Consider the following 19,353-nt stretch of genomic DNA (forward strand, 5'->3'; position numbering starts at 1 on the left):
CCAAAATATCCGTTGAACACGCATTCTTTACATGCACATTCACTTTTTTTAAAAATAACAAAAGATGCGCATCACATGAATGCTTATTCATTTTTGTCTTTTAGTGAATACGCATTCTTGTAATGCGTATTTCTTTAAATTTTTTAAAAGAATACGCATGTACATGATGCATATTCATTATTTTTCTTTTTAAAAACGGAGTACGCATGTCCTGGATGCGTATTCAACGGGTATTTTGGGTGAACGTACCGTCAGTAGGCATTTTGGGGAGTTGGAGCCGAAAAGTAGTGTATTTTGGGTATTCTTTCAAAAAGAATAGCTTAATGGACAATATTATTATGTATTATTTTGTTAAACATGAGTGGTTTTAAAGAAAAAAAAGAAACTACTAAAAAAATTAATTTTTTGACATTTTTTACGATTTTACAATTTTTTGAAAAATATTTTTAGATAATACGATTTGCAATTATATGCAACTTCCTCTTGCTTAAAAATGTAGTTGTATTTTTGCTTCTGGTTGAATTTGGTTGTAAAGTCTTATTTCTGCGAAACAAAAAAACAGATTTTTACAATATAAGTTCAAAAATTCATTTTTTTTCAAAAGATCTCCAAAGAAAAAGACTAGGGATGGTTCTAGCATTGTAATATAACCTGGTTTTTAGCTGGCCAATGCTTAGGAAAACCATAGCTATGAATTGTAGACATCTACAAAATCACATTTGAAACTACATTACAATTCTTGGAACTTGATATTACTATACAAACTAGTGTGACAAATGCTAAAGTATGAAAAAGTCCCTTGTCAGGGAATGTATTCACAATATGTAGACTGTAATTTACATTGTGAACACAAGTTACACTAGGATTCTTAAATGTACACAACTAATCTATATAAATCTATATAAATGGGTTGGATCGTATAACATACGATTGTTACAACATACTTTATTGCATTCATCAGCGGATTAAGAAAAAATAATGAATTTTTAACATATTTGTGAAAAACTTTCAATATTTTCATCTTATCGTGTTTATTATCCGCGGGAAGTATGCTGCAACAATCATCCGTCAAGGAACACCTATATAAAACAATACAGAATTATTCAAATTGTTCCAGTAATGTCAGCTGTCATGTGTTTCCAGGCCTTTGAGTCTATTTATACAAGAGTGCCTCAACTCATTCCAGACAAGAAAATGGGGAGACAAATGTACCTTTGTGTAATTCACTTCCTAGTTTTCTTAGTCTTGTCTTGTACTAGTGTAGAAGCTCAACAATGTCAGTCAAGTGGAACAATCAATGGAATAAACCCGCCAAATAATCAGTGCAACACAGCCTACGGAGCCCAATGCTGCGAAGAAGGCAAGAGTTACAACACTTTTACATGTTCTCCATCTGTTTCCGGAGCTACAAATGCAATTCTGACAATAAACAGTTTTGAGGATAGTGGAGATGGCGGAGCGCCATCTGAGTGTGATGAGAAGTACCATTCCAATCAGGATCCGGTGGTGGCCTTATCGACCGGATGGTTCAACAATATGAGCAGGTGTAACAAGAACATTATTATTTATGGTAATGGAATGAGTGTCAAAGCAATGGTGGTCGATGAATGTGACTCAACTGCGGGCTGTGACAAAGATCATGCTTATCAACCACCTTGTGATGATAACATTGTTGATGCTTCTGAAGCTGTTTGGACTGCTTTAGGTGTTCCAAGCAGTGACTGGGGATCTATGCAAATCTCCTGGTCCGACGATATCTGATTTTCAACTACTTTTTGCCATTGCATTGTGCTAACTCTCCAACAGGTCACGCGATTAGGCCCTTAGTACACGATGAAGCCATACGTCAGTATTTTCTGCACCAACATTGTGATCCTTAATACTCCTTATCTGTGATTCTGTGTAGCCTCTTTTACCAAGATCATGCATCTGCAGAAGGCACATAAGTATCTTTTACAATGGATTGCAGAATCATATAATGTCGAATTCATTCATCAAGCGTTGTTTGAGTTTATGTATTGTTAGAATAATATAAGATCCTGGAAAGGGCCAATCTCTAACACATTGAGGTTTTAGAGTAACCGGTTCCATAACATGGTATCAGAACTCACACGAAAGGCAAATTTATGCCCCAAAGATGGGCGTCCGTGATCCACTCTTCGACCTATAAATGGGCTTTCGAATGAGGGGGAATGTGTTAGGAAACATAATAAATAAAATAAATATTAAGTCAGTTACGAATCTGAATAATTAGTGTGTGCATCAGTTATGGATTTCAAAGGGAGGATTTGGTGGGAATAATAATATTTTAGCTTTAATTTAGGGATTGTGAGTTGAGATTGGGGTTATAAATAGGGAAGCCATTTACATGTTTGGGAGAGGAAGAAATAAGATTGACTTATGTGTGTTTGTGGAGAGTGGTGGTCTCTCGAATACCACCTAGTTGTGTGTGTGTTTATCAATAAAAGAATTCATTTCTTTATATATATATATACAAATATAAGGACTGGATAGGTCCTAACAGTGGTATCAGAGCACCTCTGTTCTTGGGGCAACGACAACTGCAAAATAAGTTGAAAATCGAATCGACGACTTCCAGAGAATTTTTTTTTTTTGTAAAGATGCAAGCAAAATTTTTGAAGTTGGATATTGAAAAGTTTCAAAATGACATTTCTTTCCTCAAAGAAGGTATGGTTGCTATACTTGCAAAAATGGACAACTATAGTCGCAAGACTACTGGACCATTTTCGTCTGCTCGTGAGGATTCGTAAGGCTTGGAACAGGCCCAGAAGTCGGTCCACGAAACTGAGAAGAAGCTGAAGGGAGTAAAAGCGAATGATAGAGAACTTAAATCAGATTTTCAAAAAATTGATTTTGGAAAACTTCAAGAAGATGAAAGGTCTCATCAGCAACCACCAGTATTGGAGGTTTTAGGGCAGACTCCATTAAATTCTAATAGTGGCAACAACAAAGAACAAGAGACTTGTTTGTTTGATGTCTCATCGCCTCCAAGCTCATCCATGTACTCTTTATCACAAAGACTTGAAATATTCGAAGGCTTAAAACTTGAAGGTGGGTCGTTGAAGGCTGAAAGTTATTTTGACAGCTATTTTGAATTAGTAAACCTCTCAACACCAACTAAGAAGGTATGGTCGGCTGCAGTATACTTGAGAAATGATCCTTTGTTCTTGGACTATTGCGGGGAATATCAGCGGCCTTCTTGTAACTGGGAGGAATTTAGAAAATTATTGGCGGAGAGGCAGGGGTTCTGGATTAGAAAGAAAAGGAAAAAGAAAGAATGAGACAATTTTCTCATTTGAACCTTGAGGACAAGGTTCAAGTTTGGGCGGTGGGTAATGTTAGGAAACATAATAAATAAAATAAATATTAAGTCAGTTACGAATCTGAATAATTAGTGTGTGCATCAGTTATGGATTTCAAAGGGAGGATTTGGTGGGAATAATAATATTTTAGCTTTAATTTAGGGATTGTGAGTTGAGATTGGGGTTATAAATAGGGAAGCCATTTACATGTTTGGGAGAGGAAGAAATAAGATTGACTTATGTGTGTTTGTGGAGAGTGGTGGTCTCTCGAATACCACCTAGTTGTGTGTGTTTATCAATTAAAGAATTCATTTCTTTATATATATATATACAAATATAAGGACTGGATAGGTCCTAACAGAATGTTAGAATAATATAAGATCCTGAAAAGGGCTATTCTCTAACATCTTGAGGTTTTGGTTCCTTGACATGTATAAAAAAACACATAAACAGAGTGCATCAACATTGGAATAACAATTTTGTGAACACTGATAGCTTGGATAAAAGAACACATTTAAGGATTAAAGATTTTGTTGTAGGTAAAAACACCATTATCACTTATCAGGTAGGGGGTCAGTGAGATATTGTGGTAGCACTTGATGTTCCCCTTATTTAAAAAACAATATAGACAAAATCATAATGGCTAAAAGATGACGCATCCAGTGAGGATATGGGCTGCTCTATCTTTATCAGCTCAGACAAAATATTCACTTTACTGCAAAAGCATTTAAAGATTTTCACTTCATATATTTTTTTTTGAATTTCTCATATTTTAAGATTTATAAATTTGTTCAAATGGTCAGTGAATCCTGCAATGTCCTATCCATCCATGAGTTCACAGTCAAGGTACTAATTTTATTATTTACCCTGTACTACAATATCGTTCGGTACATCATTTGGTAAATGTTTCGAGAATTATAATGTTTTTCGTATTAATTTATGATTTTGATGTGCTTAATATTCAGGATGCAAAGGGTAGTGATGTAGCACTAAGCAAATACAAGGGCAAAGTTTTGAGCTTGCATTAACTTGGATCCGAATCCATGCAGGGGCGGAACTGGGGGATCCGAGGGAGCCCCCGTCCTGTCAACTGTCCAAAATCATAGAAATTTTAATACAAAATTTTGAAATATTTTGAAGTAACTTGGATCGGTCCCCCTAAATATTATCCAGTACCACCTGCATGAAAATCCTAGTTCCGCCCCTGGATTTATGCATTTGCATCTTGTTTCTAATGCTGTATGTTTCGACTGATTTTACAGGACCAGATATTCTTGCATTTCCATGCAACCAGTTTGGAGGACAGGAGCCTGGGACTAATGAAGAGATTGCAAATTTTGTTTGCACTCCCTTTAAAGCTGAATATCCGATTTTCAACAAGGTCTGTTATTTTGCCAAGTTCTTGGTTGATAGAGATGGAAAACTTGTCTATCGTTATGCTCCCCTAACCACTCCACTCAGCTTTGAGGTTAAAATTGTCTGAAACTTACTAGATAGTACAGTTTCTGCATTTCTATAAAATCAATATCTTAAGCTCTTTTCTCGTGTCTAACGTGTTCTTTCACTTTCTGCAGAACGATATCAAGAAAGTTCTAGGTGTCGCTTGAGTTCTTAACGAGTACTGATGAATAGTATTAGGTGTGGAATGGATTCGGAGAATAACTAGTGTGATTATGAAGATTTCTTTCTTACCATATGTAGTACTGCTATTTTTGTTGAGAGGTTTATGAGTGTGCTCTATGGAGCAAGGGTAACATATAATGCAATGTGTATTCTATGAGCTTTGAAGTCTCATGATGTAATTTCTGTGATAATGAATAGTAGTACAAGTCATTATTTTTGTTAAAATGTTTGACTCATCTCTACTCCATACACCAATCCAGTCATCAGTTCATGCACTAAAAATCTCCTTCTAACATTCTGATCTCAGTTCTTATGTATCATCTTTAGTCTTAGATAACTGTGATTATGATAGAATATGCGGATAAATAGATGCAAATTAGATTACCTGAAACGAGAAACAAACATTTGCAGTCTTGCTAAATCCAGGTAACATAACTGTGAAATCAAAGGTAAAAGGGATGAGCTGAACTTGGGCCATGTTAGAAATATGCCTTAGGTCGTTGCTAAATAATTGGTCATTGACCGAGTCCTTTTAGATGTCGTTGATGTGTTTTCTTTTCTTGTTGATTATTTTTAGGAACAGTTTCCTGATAAGGTTTATCCTTATCTTTCAGTTTGTTATATTAGCTCTTTATATTGAGCAATGCAGAAAAAATAAAAAACTTCTTCAGTCTCCTGATTTTGCTGATTGAATATCAACAAAATGGTATCAGAGCGAATCATCTTGAGGGATCTGTGAAGTGAGTAAAATCAAAAATATTAACCAGAAACACAAAAAAAAAACAAAAAAAAAAAACCTAGAGAAATAACAATCCTTAAACATGGAAACTTTCTCTCATGTTGCTCCACCAATTTTCGATGGTGAAAACTATCAGGCCTGGTCAATTAAAATGACAGTCCATCTCGAAGCTATGGATCTTTGGGAAGCTGTGGAGGACGACTATGCTATACCGGTTTTGCCAGAAAATCCAACAATGGCACAACTGAAGAATCATAAAGATAAGAAGACCAGGAAACATAAAGCTAAAGCCTGCTTGTTTTCTGGTGTTTCAAACACTATATTCACAAGGATAATGAACCTGACTTCAGCCAAGGAGATCTGGGACTATCTAAAGAAAGAATATCAGGGGAATGAAAGAACCAAAAGCATGCAGGTGCTTAACTTAATCAGAGAATTTGAGATGATGAAAATGAAGGAGACTGAAACCATCAAGGACTATTCTGATAAGCTATTGGGCATAGCAAACAAGGTAAAACTTCTTGGTAAGGATTTTACTGATGAACGTATTGTGCAAAAATTTTAGTCACTCTTCCAGAAAAATATGAGTCTAAGATCTCTTCATTAGAAGAATCCAAAGATTTGTCGAGCATATCCTTGGCAGAACTAGTGAACGCATTGCAAGCACAGGAACAAAGGAGAACGATGAGGAATGAGAATTATGTTGAGGGAGCGTTTAAAGCAAAGGCAGGAACATCAGGAGGAAAATACAAAAGAAACTTTGAGAAGAAAAATAAAAGGATACATGACAACAACAAAAACAAAGATGAGAGCTATCCATCTTGCCCAAATTGCAAGAAAACAAACCACCCGCAATCGAAATGTTGGTGGAGCCCTGATGTCAAATGCAGAAAATGCGGCAATATGGGGCACATGGAGCGGATTTGTCGGTCTCAAACACATGTTGAGGCAAAAACTTCTATTGAGCAATATGAAGAACAACTTTTTGTTGCAACATGCTTTGCCACAAGTAAAAGTTCCGGTGATTCCTGGCTTATTGACAGTGGCTGCACAAATCACATGAGTAATGATGAAAGAATCTTCAAAGAATTGGATAAGACGATTATTTCCAAGGTAAGGATTGGGAATGGAGAATTGATTTCAGTCAAGGGAAAAGGAACCGTTGCAATAGAAAGCTTAACAGGTTTGAAATACATTACTGATGTTCTATATGTGCCTAATATTGATCAAAATTTGCTTAGTGTCGGACAGCTGATAGAAAAAGGTTATAAAGTAATTTTTGATGACGAATGGTGCTTGATTAAAGATTCAAAAGGCAAAGATATTTTTAAGATCAAAATGAGAGCAAAAAGCTTTGCTTTAAATCTGATGGAGGAAGATCAAATAGCCTTCTCAAGCATAAATGACAATGCAGAACTATGGCACAAAAGGCTTGGGCATTTTCATCACGATGGCCTTCAATATATGAAGAAACATATTTTGGTGGAAGGTATGCCCTCACTTGAACACAGATTTATTGATTGTGTGGCATGTCAATATGGAAAGCAAGTCCGAAAACCTTTTCCTCAAGCAACGTGGCGAGCAAAACACAAGCTGCAACTTGTTCATACAGATGTTGGAGGACCTCAGAAAACTTCATCAATAAATGGTAATAGATATTATATTATATTTATTGATGATTTTACAAGGTTTTTTTGGATTTATTTCTTTAAATACAAGTCTGAGGTTCCTAGTATATTTTGGAAATTTAAATCATGGGTAGAAAAGCAAAGTCATTATGAGTTGCAGATTATAAGGTCGGATAATGGAAAAGAATATTCGAATAAAACTTTTGACAAGTTTTGTGAAGAAGCAGGTATTGAGCACCAATTTACAGCACCATACACCCCGCAACAAAATGGTGTAAGTGAAAGAAAAAATCGAAGCATCATGGAAATGACAAGATGTATGTTGCACGAGAAGAATTTGCCAAAGAAGCTGTGGGCTGAGGCTGCCAATACTTCTGTTTATTTGCTTAACAGACTGCCAACTAGTGTTTTGCAGAAGAAAACTCCATACGAAGCTTGGTATGGTTTCAAACCAGATATGCATGATATAAAGATTTTTGGTTGTCTTTGTTTTTCTTACGTTCCACAGGAAAAGCGAGATAAACTTGATAAAAAGGCTGAAGCAGGTGTTTTTATTGGATATAGCGATCATGTCAAGGCTTATAGAATTTTTCAACCACAAACTGGAAAATTTCTTGTAAGCAGAGATGTTAAGTTCATGGAAGATAGACAATGGAAATGGGAAGAATCTGTACAAGGGTTGTCTGATATCTCACCATATCTTAATGACAATATTGATGATTATCCTGTGAGAGGTACAAGATCCTTATCTGATATTTATGCAAGTAGTAACATTGCTATTTTTGAGCCTGCAGAATTCAAGGAAGCGGAAAAGGATAATATATGGATGGAAGCAATGAAAGAGGAGCTTAAAATGATTGAAAAGAATGAAACTTGGGAGTTGGTGGATAGACCTCTACACAAGAAAGTCATTGGAGTTAAATGGGTCTATAGAACCAAACTTAATGCAGATGGTTCTATAAACAAACACAAAGCCAGATTAGTTGTGAAAGGATACAATCAAGTGCATGGAGTTGATTTTTCAGAGACCTTTGCTCCAGTAGCTCGCTTGGATACTATCAGAATGCTACTTGCTTTGGCAGCACAACAAAGATGGAAGATCTATCAGTTAGATGCCAAATCAGCTTTCCTGAATGGAGAGATTAAGGAGGAAATATATGTCGAGCAACCAGAAGGATTTAAAGTCAAAGAACAGGAGGAGAAGGTTTATTTGTTGAAGAAGGCACTGTATGGTCTTAAACAGGCTCCTAGAGCCTGGTACAGCAAAATCAATGAATTTCTTCACGAGCTTGGTTTTGTTAAAAGTTTAAGTGAACCTACGTTATATGTGAAACAATTTGGTGCTAATGTACTTGTTGTTTCTGTTTATGTTGACGATCTCCTCGTAACAGGAAACAATGAGGTGTTAATAAAAGAGTTCAAAACAGAAATGATGAAAGTATTTGAGATGACAGATATTGGTTTAATGACCTACTTTCTGGGAATGGAGGTGGAACAAAATGAAGATGGAGTTTTCATTAGTCAAAAGAAGTACGCAAAAGAAATACTTAGAAAACTTCATATGGAAAATTGCAAAAGCACTAGCACGCCAATGAATCAAAAGGAGAAATTCAGCACTAAAGATGGAGCAGAAAAAGTTAATGAGAACCAGTATAGGAGTCTTATTGGGTGTTTGATGTACCTCACAGCCACCAGACCAGATATAATGTTTGCTGTAAGTCTGCTTTCAAGATTCCAACATTGTGCTAGCGAAGTGCATTTCCAAGCTGCCAAACGGATTGTTAGATATATCAGAGGCACTACTGATTATGGTATAAAATACAGAACCTGTAAAAATTCGAAACTAAATGGTTATTCGGATAGTGATTTGGCAGGTTCTGATGATGAAATGAAAAGTACAACAGGTTATTGTTTCAGTTTTGGTTCTGGAGTTTTTACATGGAGCTCAAAGAAGCAAGAAGTTACAGCTCAAAGTACAGCGGAAGCAGAATATGTAGCAGCTAATGCTACTGTGAACCAAGCAATTTGGATTAGAAAAATACTTGCAGATTTACACATGGAGCAAACTGAACCAACAACCATTAATGTCGACAACCAAGCTGCAATTGACATTTCGAATGATCCTGTTTTTCATGGCAAGACAAAGCATTTCAAGATCAAATTTTATCATCTGCGAGAAGAACAAAAGAACGGTGAAGTTAAATTGATTTATTGCAGGGGTGAGGATCAGACAACATATATATTCACCAAGGCTCTTCCAAAAGCTAGATTTGAAATTTTAAGAAACAAATTAGGTTTGTGCTACTACCAAGGCAAGGAGGAGTGTTAGAAATATGCCTTAGGTCGTTGCTAAATAATTGGTCATTGACCGAGTCCTTTTAGATGTCGTTGATGTGTTTTCTTTTCTTGTTGATTATTTTTAGGAACAGTTTCCTGATAAGGTTTATCCTTATCTTTCAGTTTGTTATATTAGCTCTTTATATTGAGCAATGCAGAAAAAATAAAAAACTTCTTCAGTCTCCTGATTTTGCTGATTGAATATCAACAGGCCAAAACAGAGAAAAGAGAGAAATAGAAATAGGAAGATAAAATCACAAGATCATAAAACAAAGATACTCTAACAACTTAAATAATGCACTTGCCTTAGTGGAGATAGCTTGATAAGAACCATGTGAATGTTCTTCAGCTGCTAAACAGAAAAAACTTTAGGCTAATTAGGTTTTACGATAACAAAGATTCTGGCCAGTAGGTAGAAAAAGAACAAAAATAATATATTGTTTTCATGGGATGGAGTCCAACAGCAATGAGGATACCAAGTTCCAAAACCCCAATAGATGGCTTCCAAAGTTGTTTTGCTGTCGGGCGAAGATCACTGCTGTAGTGAGTAGATTCATCAAGAACATGGTAACCTCCATCTAGACAGACTCGTAGATGGAGCCTGCTCGAAAACTTCTCTTTCTTTAGCTGATCTACATCTATAGCAACAGGTTTCTCCAAATTGAACCAACGAGAATGGATGATACGGTCATCAGCACGCTTCTCAACCATGTTTAATGGGATGATAACCCTCCCAAAAATCTCATCTTTTCCAGGACCTACACGATCCTCAACAGTAAGAACCAGATGATCTTCAAAGGGTTCAGCAGCAACAAATATGAGATCCTCATTCCAAAGAGGATTCAGAGACCTTGCTTGAACTGTCTTTGTTTTGAAAACCTGGCCCCCCCACATGTGCCTTTACATATATGTCAGGGAAGCGAGTCCTCTCTGTTGGAACCAAATCCTGTGCCTTAACAACATTAACACGAACATACCATAATCGCGGTGCATGATAGACCTTTGAGCGAATTAGTGTTGAGGCAGCTGCGGAGCTGTCAATAGGCGTTGCTGCATCAGAATGCCATGCATCAGGGAAGGCTTCATCTGCTTGGGTACCAATCCACATTGCAAGCATCAGTTCACTCTTTATTTTCTCTCCTTTTTAATCCCGGAGTCGATACCACTCGGGAGCCAGCGGACTATCTGGTGGAACACGAATAGGAACCTCATTCAAGTCAAACCTTACAAGGCCACCAAAGTCATCTTTCAGCAGATCTTTGTCTTTCACTACAACTTCAAGGACAGAAGCCTGCATTCGCTCCCTTGAGAATGAAAAAACAACATTCCACATTGGGATATGCTATTTCTCCATATGCCTTGTGATACCTTTATAATTTCCTATTCTCGCCTCATCATATGGATCAAGGCTTCCTGTAATATCCATGGCGGGAAGTTCACGAGCCTTAACCAACTCATACGAAAAGAAAGTGCATCTTCTCAACAAGATCATCAGTACAAGCAGCCTTGTCTGTATGAATAATTCGACCCCCTACAACTTGTCCTCCTCCAAGAAATGGGCTTGTCTCTTTAAGTGCATAGTCAACTGGTGGCACAGATGCTGCAGAGTACATGTGGACAAGTATTGGAGGTTGTGGTTCAGCTTTCATATTCAGAACCCCATATTTTGTTGATTCATAAACTGATAGAGAAGGAAGTCCTACTGATGGAAACTTTTCCAAGAAACAAATGTGATTGGGCGTCTTTGATATTATTGTAAATGTACGCTTCAAGAGTTAGATTTTGAAGGTTGGATGGGTCAGAGATGTTGAAGTAGAAGCTTTCATCCCATACGGGGCTAAGGTCTTTCTCTTTGATGGTTGTGCGGTACCTTTGGCCATCAAAGTAGAGTTCAACATAAGCACTGGATGAGCCTTGCCCGTCCTTTGGCAGAAGGTTGTGGGCACTTGCTACGTCAACTCCAAGCTTAAGGTTGTTCATCGCAACTTTGTTGGAGATGGGATGTAATCTGAAGAATCTGAAAAGGTACGGGAAAAATTTAAAAGTCTAACAAAAAACATAAGCCTGAAAAGTGAAAAGAACTGATCAAACAATGTAATTCAAGGAATAGACAATTGAAGATAATGTTGCATGCCCGAGGGGAACCAGTATGAAGGGCATCATTGTTAGTGCTAAAAAAATGGGTACAACATTGTAGAGATGCCAATGCCTATCAAATTATGCTAATTGTAATTTAGAGATAACAAGCAAACCCCACAATTTTTATTGAGTATCGCTTTAATTAACTAGGAGCTGCGATCGGTCTTGCAGATATAGCTTAAGGATATAACGATAGACTAATTGTAGAACAGGGAGAAGACACCAGCAACTAGCTACCCCTGCTTATTAGTACTACCATATTTGCTGTAATTTCTGTTTAAACTATCAAGGCTTGCAGAACGGGGGTAGTACTGGACAATTAAAGGACTTCTAAGATCCCGGACAGTCTAAAACATTTCAATGACCTGTCTTTAACCTAGCTACACCTCCTAAATTTATAAATGTTCAATATATTAAAAAACGAAGCAACCAGAAGAATACACAGCAGCTGAAGCGTACTGCACACCTAGTTCTCAGAATCTCTAATACTACTAGATAAAAATGGTCATCACAAAACAGCCACTGCGAGAAAAAATTAGCATCTATAATAAGATAAAGCACCAACCACATTTAAAAAATTCCCATCAGATCGCGGAAATCATGCAAGAACAAGTTGACAAAGGTTAGCAAAAATGAATACAACGGTTTTGACCTCAATTCACTTGTTTTAGCTTACAAATTGATATTACCTTCTAACAGCCAGATGAAACAGGGAGATTATGTCATAAACCGTTTATTGATGCATCCAGGCTAGTAGATTTAGCTTAAATTACAATAAAAATTCTTTCAAAAAAATCACATTGAGAATAATGGCCAACAAAATACAAAACCAAAACAGTGTCTCTGCTTAAATTTTGCTAATACCAAAATGAAAGATCTTTACTTTGGAACAGAGTCATTAAAATAAACAACTCTTTCAAATTTGAGTAAGATTCAGATACACAAACAGGTCAATACTTTTTTGGAACCATGTGTCACCACCTCGTAGGAAGATCCAAGACTTTAAAAATGAGTTTATAAAACTAAAAAAACTATAACTTTAATTCACATGCATGAAGTTTAAAGATACAATCCTTAATTACCGGTAATGACACATGATTACAAGTTCTAAACTTCACTTAAGCTCAACTAAATAGATATGTATCAAATCAGTACAGTGTCCCAAAAAGTAAAAAGAGAAAGATGATGATACAATAACAAAAAGAAAGCTATGGTCCTTTAATCTGAACAAAAAGAACATAACTTTAAAGTACTCTTTATACAGTTTTACCAATTATATTGTTGTTATAAGAAAAATTTAAGTGATATATGAAAATTTTAAAAGACTAAAGAAAATAATGATACCACTAAGAGTAGATCTGTCATCAAGTACATCTACCAGATAAGTAGATTATGAAATAAATGAGAAGTGGCAGAGGTTGTTTAGTGAGTAACTTTCATTTTTTCTAAAATTTTCTCACATCCACATATAATATGTGTTAGGAAACATAATAAATAGAATAAATATTAAATCAGTTACGAATCTGAATAATTAGTGTGTGCATCAGTTATGGATTTCAAAGGGAGGATTTGGTGGGAATAATAATATTTTAGCTTTAATTTAGGGATTGTGAGTTGAGATTGGGGTTATAAATAGGGAAGCCATTTATATGTTTGAGAGAAGGAAGAAATAAGATTGACTTATGTGTGTTTGTGGAGAGTGGGTGGTCTCTCGAATACCACCTAGTTGTGTGTTTATCAATAAAAGAATTTGTTTCTTATACAAATATAAGGACTGGACAGGTCCTAACAGTGGTATCAGAGCACCTCTATTCTTGGGGCAACGACAAGTGCAAAATAAATTGAAAATCGAATCGACGACTTCCAGGGATTTTTTTTTTTTTTTGTAAAGATGCAAGCAAAATTTTTGAAGTTGGATATTGAAAAGTTTCAAAATGACATTTCTTTCCTCAAAGAAGGTATGGTTGCTATACTTGCAAAAATGGACAACTATAGTCGCAAGACTACTGGACCATTTTCGTCTGCTTGTGAGGATTCTCAAGGCTTGGAACAGGCCAAGAAGTCGGTCCACGAAACTGAGGAGAAGCTGAAGGGAGTAAAAGCGAATGATAGAGAACTTAAATCAGATTTTCAAAAAATTGATTTTGGAAAACTTCAAGAAGATGAAAGGTCTCATCAGCAACCACCAGTATTGGAGGTTTTAGGGCAGACTCCATTAAATTCTAATAGTGGCAACAACAAAGAATAAGAGACTTGTTTGTTTGATGTCTCATCGCCTCCAAGCTCATCCATGTACTCTTTATCACAAAGACTTGAAATATTCGAAGGCTTAAAACTTGAAGGTGGGTCGTTGAAGGCAGAAAGTTATTTTGACAGTTATTTTGAATTAGTAAACCTCTCAACGCCAACTAAGAAGGTATGGTCGGCTGTAGTATACTTGAGAAATGATCTTTTGTTCTTGGACTATTGCGGGGAATGTCAGCAGCCTTCTTGTAACTGGGAGGAATATAGAAAATTATTGGCGGAGAGGCAGGGGTTCTGGATTAGAAAGAAAAGGAAAAAGAAAGAATGAAACAATTTTCTCATTTGAACCTTGAGGACAAGGTTCAAGTTTGGGCGGTGGGTAATGTTAGGAAACATAATAAATAGAATAAATATTAAATCAGTTACGAATCTGAATAATTAGTGTGTGCATCAGTTATGGATTTCAAAGGGAGGATTTGGTGGGAATAATAATATTTTAGCTTTAATTTAGGGATTGTGAGTTGAGATTGGGGTTATAAATAGGGAAGCCATTTATATGTTTGAGAGAAGGAAGAAATAAGATTGACTTATGTGTGTTTGTGGAGAGTGGGTGGTCTCTCGAATACCACCTAGTTGTGTGTTTATCAATAAAAGAATTCGTTTCTTTTTATATATATATATCCAAAGAGCGGGCCTGGACAGGTCCTAACAATATGTTTCCTAGAAAATCATACTAAATGCATATTCACTATAGAGCAAGTACGGGGAGAGTAAGATATACACAAAGTTCAACTCCGAGAGCAGGAATGTTGTTTTCGTGAAGACCGTGTTTGAAAATGTAAGAAAGATCTTAGTTCCATATTGAACTTTTTAACTCAAATTGAACTTTGCTGCAATTTTTAGAACTATTTTAAACAGTTTCGGGATTATAAACACACAAAAAAACAGGAGATGGAACCTCATTATTGAAACAAAGAAAGGTTAGAGAAAGTCTTGGAAGTTGAATTCTTTCAAGAGTACAGGCTAAGTGAATGAGTAAAATGAGCAAGAAAATTTTAAATATAATGAGCATGGAGAGAAGTGTGGATGTATGGGCCCCGGTTCGGCCCGGATAAAAGCCCGGGCTTTTTGAAAAGCCCGATTAAAAAACCAATTTTTTATATAAATTTTTGAAAATATACAATACTTTTTATGATTTTTAAAATAATATATCATAATATTAGAAAGACTTAATTGCACGAAGATGACCTCAGTTATAATATTTTTGCACAAAACTGGCTCACGTTTAATAATAGGCACCCTCATGACCCTTGTTTATATTTTTTAACGCCCGATTGCATTCCGTCTGTTTCAACTAACGGACGTTAAATAAGAAGGGTAAACTTGGAAAAATTAATTTCCAACGGCTATTATCCTAGAATAGAGAGATGTATCTCTATATAAATACATACAAAACCTAAAATAAACACTCTCATCCTAAACAACTTACACTCCCATCCTAAATAACCTACTCAGACAAATACCATGGCATACAAATGCTTTTGTGGAGGTTGGGCTGTGGAGAGGACTGCTAGAACAGAGGCAAATGGGAGGCGAAAATTTCTTGGTTGTGTTCTTGGTAGTCGAGGTTGTGGGTTTTTCAGATGGGTTGATGGTTGCCAAAGATGCAGGGTGCTACAAGTTGAAGTGGAGAAGAGTAAATTGGAAGCTAAAAGATGGAAATTAGTCTGCCTTTTTTTAGTGTTTATGTTTTTCTTTTTTGTTTGGAATGTACCAGCAGTTGAAGATGTCAAAGAAGAAATTTAAATCTTGTAATAAAGTCTAATGTAATGGTTTATGTTTATGAATTAATTGTTAGCCTATCACTACATGTTTATACCAACTAATGCAATATAAAAGTACCTTAACTGTAATATAAAGACATAAAAGTGTTTGATTAGATATCATAAATCCAACATACGACATTGTTGGCAATACAATAGTCTGTCCTGATAACCAAAAACCAGTTGACAAAAGGAAGGCTTGAAGCCTTTAATACCAGCTATTACATGCCCAACAAACTTAATGGCAAACAAAAGAAATTAAAAGTTTAGCCATACCATATGCTAACTACCAGACCCAACCACAAAATAAGACAGTCATAAATATGTTCACCCACATTGCTACTACACCACCATTCTTCTTGGACACAACATAAACCATAAAACATGACATTTATCTCTTTCTCTTTGGGGTGTTTTTCCTGGTTTGTTCTTGAAATGCAGAGGTTGAGCTTCCTTGGGTTCCATGAATCTGTCTGTCTTCATGTTGATGCATCATCTCAGGTATTCTTTGCTGGTCTTGATCTGTTGATGGATTTGTAGAAGAATTGCCCCCTTGCACCATTTGTTTCTGTGAATTAATTGAATAAAAGCAAGTTAGCACAAATCATTATCTTAAGAACATAAACTGTAGTATACACACTTGTACCTTAACTGAACAAGTTCTTAAATTATGACCAGGTTTATTGCATGTTTTGCACACACAAGTTGACTTGGCTATATTAGGCACAGTTCCTTCCTTAGCAGCCTTTTTAATTGCATCATTTTTCTGTACATTTTCAATGAATCTAAGTAAGTCTTGAAATTAAGTCTTTAAAATTGCAAGAAAATATTTCATGAATCTAAGTTTACCTTGGCAACACAAGTCCTAGCATTGTGACCCCTTGCTTTGCAATAATGACAATTCACAATTGTCCCGGCCTTGCTTAGTTTTGTGGCATCAGGAGGGATATCATTCTTTGTCACCCTTTTTTTCTTTGGCCTTCCTGCATGGGTCTTAACATTTGGGGGTAAGGGCTTTGGTTCAGCACTTGTTTGCCAAAATTCAGGCCCCACAATGGGGTCCAGTGTGCAATTGTATAGCTGTTGAACAAATAATATACTTAGTTTTTAATTATATAGATGTTGAACAAATAAGGAGTACTAATTATTTATGAAAAATACATACCTTCATGTACTCTTCCTTGCTATAACAGTTGTTTATATGCATTTCCCATGGTTCATTCTTAATAGCTATACATGCACAAGCATGATAGCATGGGATCCCAGTGAGATCCCATTTTCTGCAAGTGCATGTTCTGTTATGTAGGTCAACCACTAGTTCATGACCCCCATTTGTGCAAGTTACCAAATATTTGGTGGCTCCAGACCATGATACTGCACAATTCCCAGCATACTGAATTGCTCTACATATAAGCCATGACAGAAATATTAGAAAATGATAGTAATGTAAGGCTTAGACTAGTTCAGTAAAGAAGTACTTACTTTTCTAATTTCTTAAGGGCACTAGGACAAATAATTGTTTCTCTTGAAGCCAACTTATCTCTCCTCACTTGGATTCTTTTCATCACAACCTTGTGCAAATCTCTGAACATTGTTATGATAGGTAAGTCCCTGAACTTTCTTATAGAGCTATTAAACACCTCACAGTGATTGTTAACAAACATATCACTGTGAGCATGTGTTCTAAAAGCTGCCCTTGTCCACTGTGTTTTGGGCTTGGCCATTAACCACTCATGACACTTAACAACAATCTATGAAAAAACAAATATATGTAAGATAAAGTTAAAGATAACTACCTAAACAAGTATAATGACATTTATACCTCCTTCATCTTATTCATATGTAAATTGAACTCCCAATCAGTGGTAGACCTTGCAGCCTTCCAAAGGAGTTGTCTCAATGCCACACCTTTGAATTCTTTATGCATATTTTGGTACAAATGCATAACACAAAATCTGTGTTCTGCATTTGGTACCACCTCCTCCAGTGCATTTATAAGTCCCTACATTATGCATAACAAATAATTACTATGTTGCATCAATGTACATATAATTCATATTTTGAAATTGTGCAAAAATATTTACCTTCTGCCTATCAGAGATGAAGGTCCATTCTGCATCATTTTGAATCTTCAAGTCTTGGCTCAATAACTCCATGAACCACTTTCAGGATTCTGTAGTTTCAGATTCCACTACTGCCCATGCAATTGGGTACATGCCATCATTGGCATCTACCCCAACTGCTGCCAAGAGTTGCCCACCAAATGGTCCTTTAATGGTCCTTTAAGGTGGCAACCATCTAGGCCAACTAATTTTCTGCAGAACTGAACAAAAGCCTTCTTCAATGGCCCCAAACAAATATACATTCTCATAAACCTCCCACTTTGTTCACCTGACTCTAAATCTTCACACAATATCTTAATAGTGCTTTCAGGCAAAACCCTCCTCACTTCATATGCATAATCCCATACCTGACCAAACTGTTCTTTGTGAGTGCCATTGATCTTTAACAGTACTCTAGTCTTAGCCCTATAAACAGCATGCTTTGACACTTCCACTTTCAAGTCATTGAATATTTTTTTTATGAAAAGCCTTAACAGGCCAGCCAGGGTTCATCCTGATTTCCTTCTCATAATGCTCTGCAAGCCAAACTGAATTTTTTTGTTTTTGTTTAAATGTACGCATGCAAGTATGTTTTCTGACCAATGTTCTAATCTGAAAAGTAGGAGTCTTGTTAAATGGAGAAGCATAAACAGTCCATTTACAAGGTTTATTGCACACATATTTTATTTTTCTTCCATAATTTTTGACAAGCTCAATTGGTCTTCTCTCCATGATTGCATGATTCCTTACAGCTTTTCTAAAAATCTGGGAACTTTTGAACAACATACCCAGCTCAAAGACAGGTCTCTCCATATCCATATTTTCGTTGAATTCTGGAAAATGTGGCTCATCTTCATCTGTAGAATTAGGGGCATCCTCTCATCATCACTCCCAGCATAGACACTCTCCTCATCCGTACCCACATTGTATCCTTAACAGGCTCTTCAGGGGTGTCATGATCTTCAAATACCATTCTATCAACATTATTTTCAAACACCAGATCATCATCACTCTCATCCTTATTAGAGGCATCTGAGTGCCAAGACTCATCATCACTGTCACTCACATTCAATTCATACTCATCACTATCCTCGGGATCTGAAAAATCTTTATAAATACCCTCCAATTCCCTTAACTGTTGTTCCTCATCTATTTCTTGTTGTGTAGATTGTCCAAAGGGATTGTCCATATTAATCTCTTCTTGGCTAGGAATAACATCTAATGGCTCCAGAGGCTGAGTTACAAATACCTCTACATACCTATTAGTCTTAGGTCTTTCCTTATTAGATATCAATATACACATTAACATTAGATCATCATCTGTCTCTAACTCAAACAACCCATTCTCCATTGTTGTCCCTGGTATCTTATTGTATATTACATCATACCCAACCT

General features: G+C 36.2%; 3 protein-coding genes and 1 pseudogene across 3 annotated transcripts; 2 read left to right on the plus strand and 2 right to left on the minus strand.

Annotated features, from left to right (window-relative positions):
- Nucleotides 1–1,119: 1,119 nt before the first annotated feature.
- LOC141686555 (putative ripening-related protein 1) lies at nucleotides 1,120–1,761 on the plus strand. Its single transcript, XM_074491583.1, has one exon. The coding sequence runs from the start codon at nucleotides 1,120–1,122 to the stop codon at nucleotides 1,759–1,761; it is 642 nt and encodes a 213-aa protein (XP_074347684.1).
- A 2,357-nt stretch (nucleotides 1,762–4,118) lies between these two features.
- On the plus strand, nucleotides 4,119–4,930 carry LOC141686557 (putative phospholipid hydroperoxide glutathione peroxidase). Its single transcript, XM_074491584.1, has 4 exons — nucleotides 4,119–4,169; nucleotides 4,289–4,328; nucleotides 4,586–4,704; nucleotides 4,898–4,930. Exons 1-4 carry the CDS (start codon nucleotides 4,119–4,121, stop codon nucleotides 4,928–4,930), a joined length of 243 nt encoding a protein of 80 aa, XP_074347685.1.
- Nucleotides 4,931–10,034: 5,104 nt separating this feature from the next.
- Nucleotides 10,035–11,299, minus strand: LOC141686558 (multiple C2 domain and transmembrane region protein 7-like; annotated as a pseudogene).
- Nucleotides 11,300–15,969: 4,670 nt separating this feature from the next.
- On the minus strand, nucleotides 15,970–17,600 carry LOC141682465 (uncharacterized). Its single transcript, XM_074487162.1, has 5 exons — nucleotides 17,339–17,600; nucleotides 17,022–17,259; nucleotides 16,706–16,936; nucleotides 16,503–16,622; nucleotides 15,970–16,424 (listed from the first exon to the last, which is right to left on the minus strand). The coding sequence occupies exons 1-5, from the start codon at nucleotides 17,578–17,580 to the stop codon at nucleotides 16,248–16,250; spliced, it is 1,008 nt and encodes a 335-aa protein (XP_074343263.1). The 5' UTR covers nucleotides 17,581–17,600; the 3' UTR covers nucleotides 15,970–16,247.
- Nucleotides 17,601–19,353: the final 1,753 nt, after the last annotated feature.

This window comes from Apium graveolens, chromosome 9 (genome assembly GCF_009905375.1).
Source record: "Apium graveolens cultivar Ventura chromosome 9, ASM990537v1, whole genome shotgun sequence".
NCBI lineage: Eukaryota > Viridiplantae > Streptophyta > Magnoliopsida > Apiales > Apiaceae > Apium > Apium graveolens.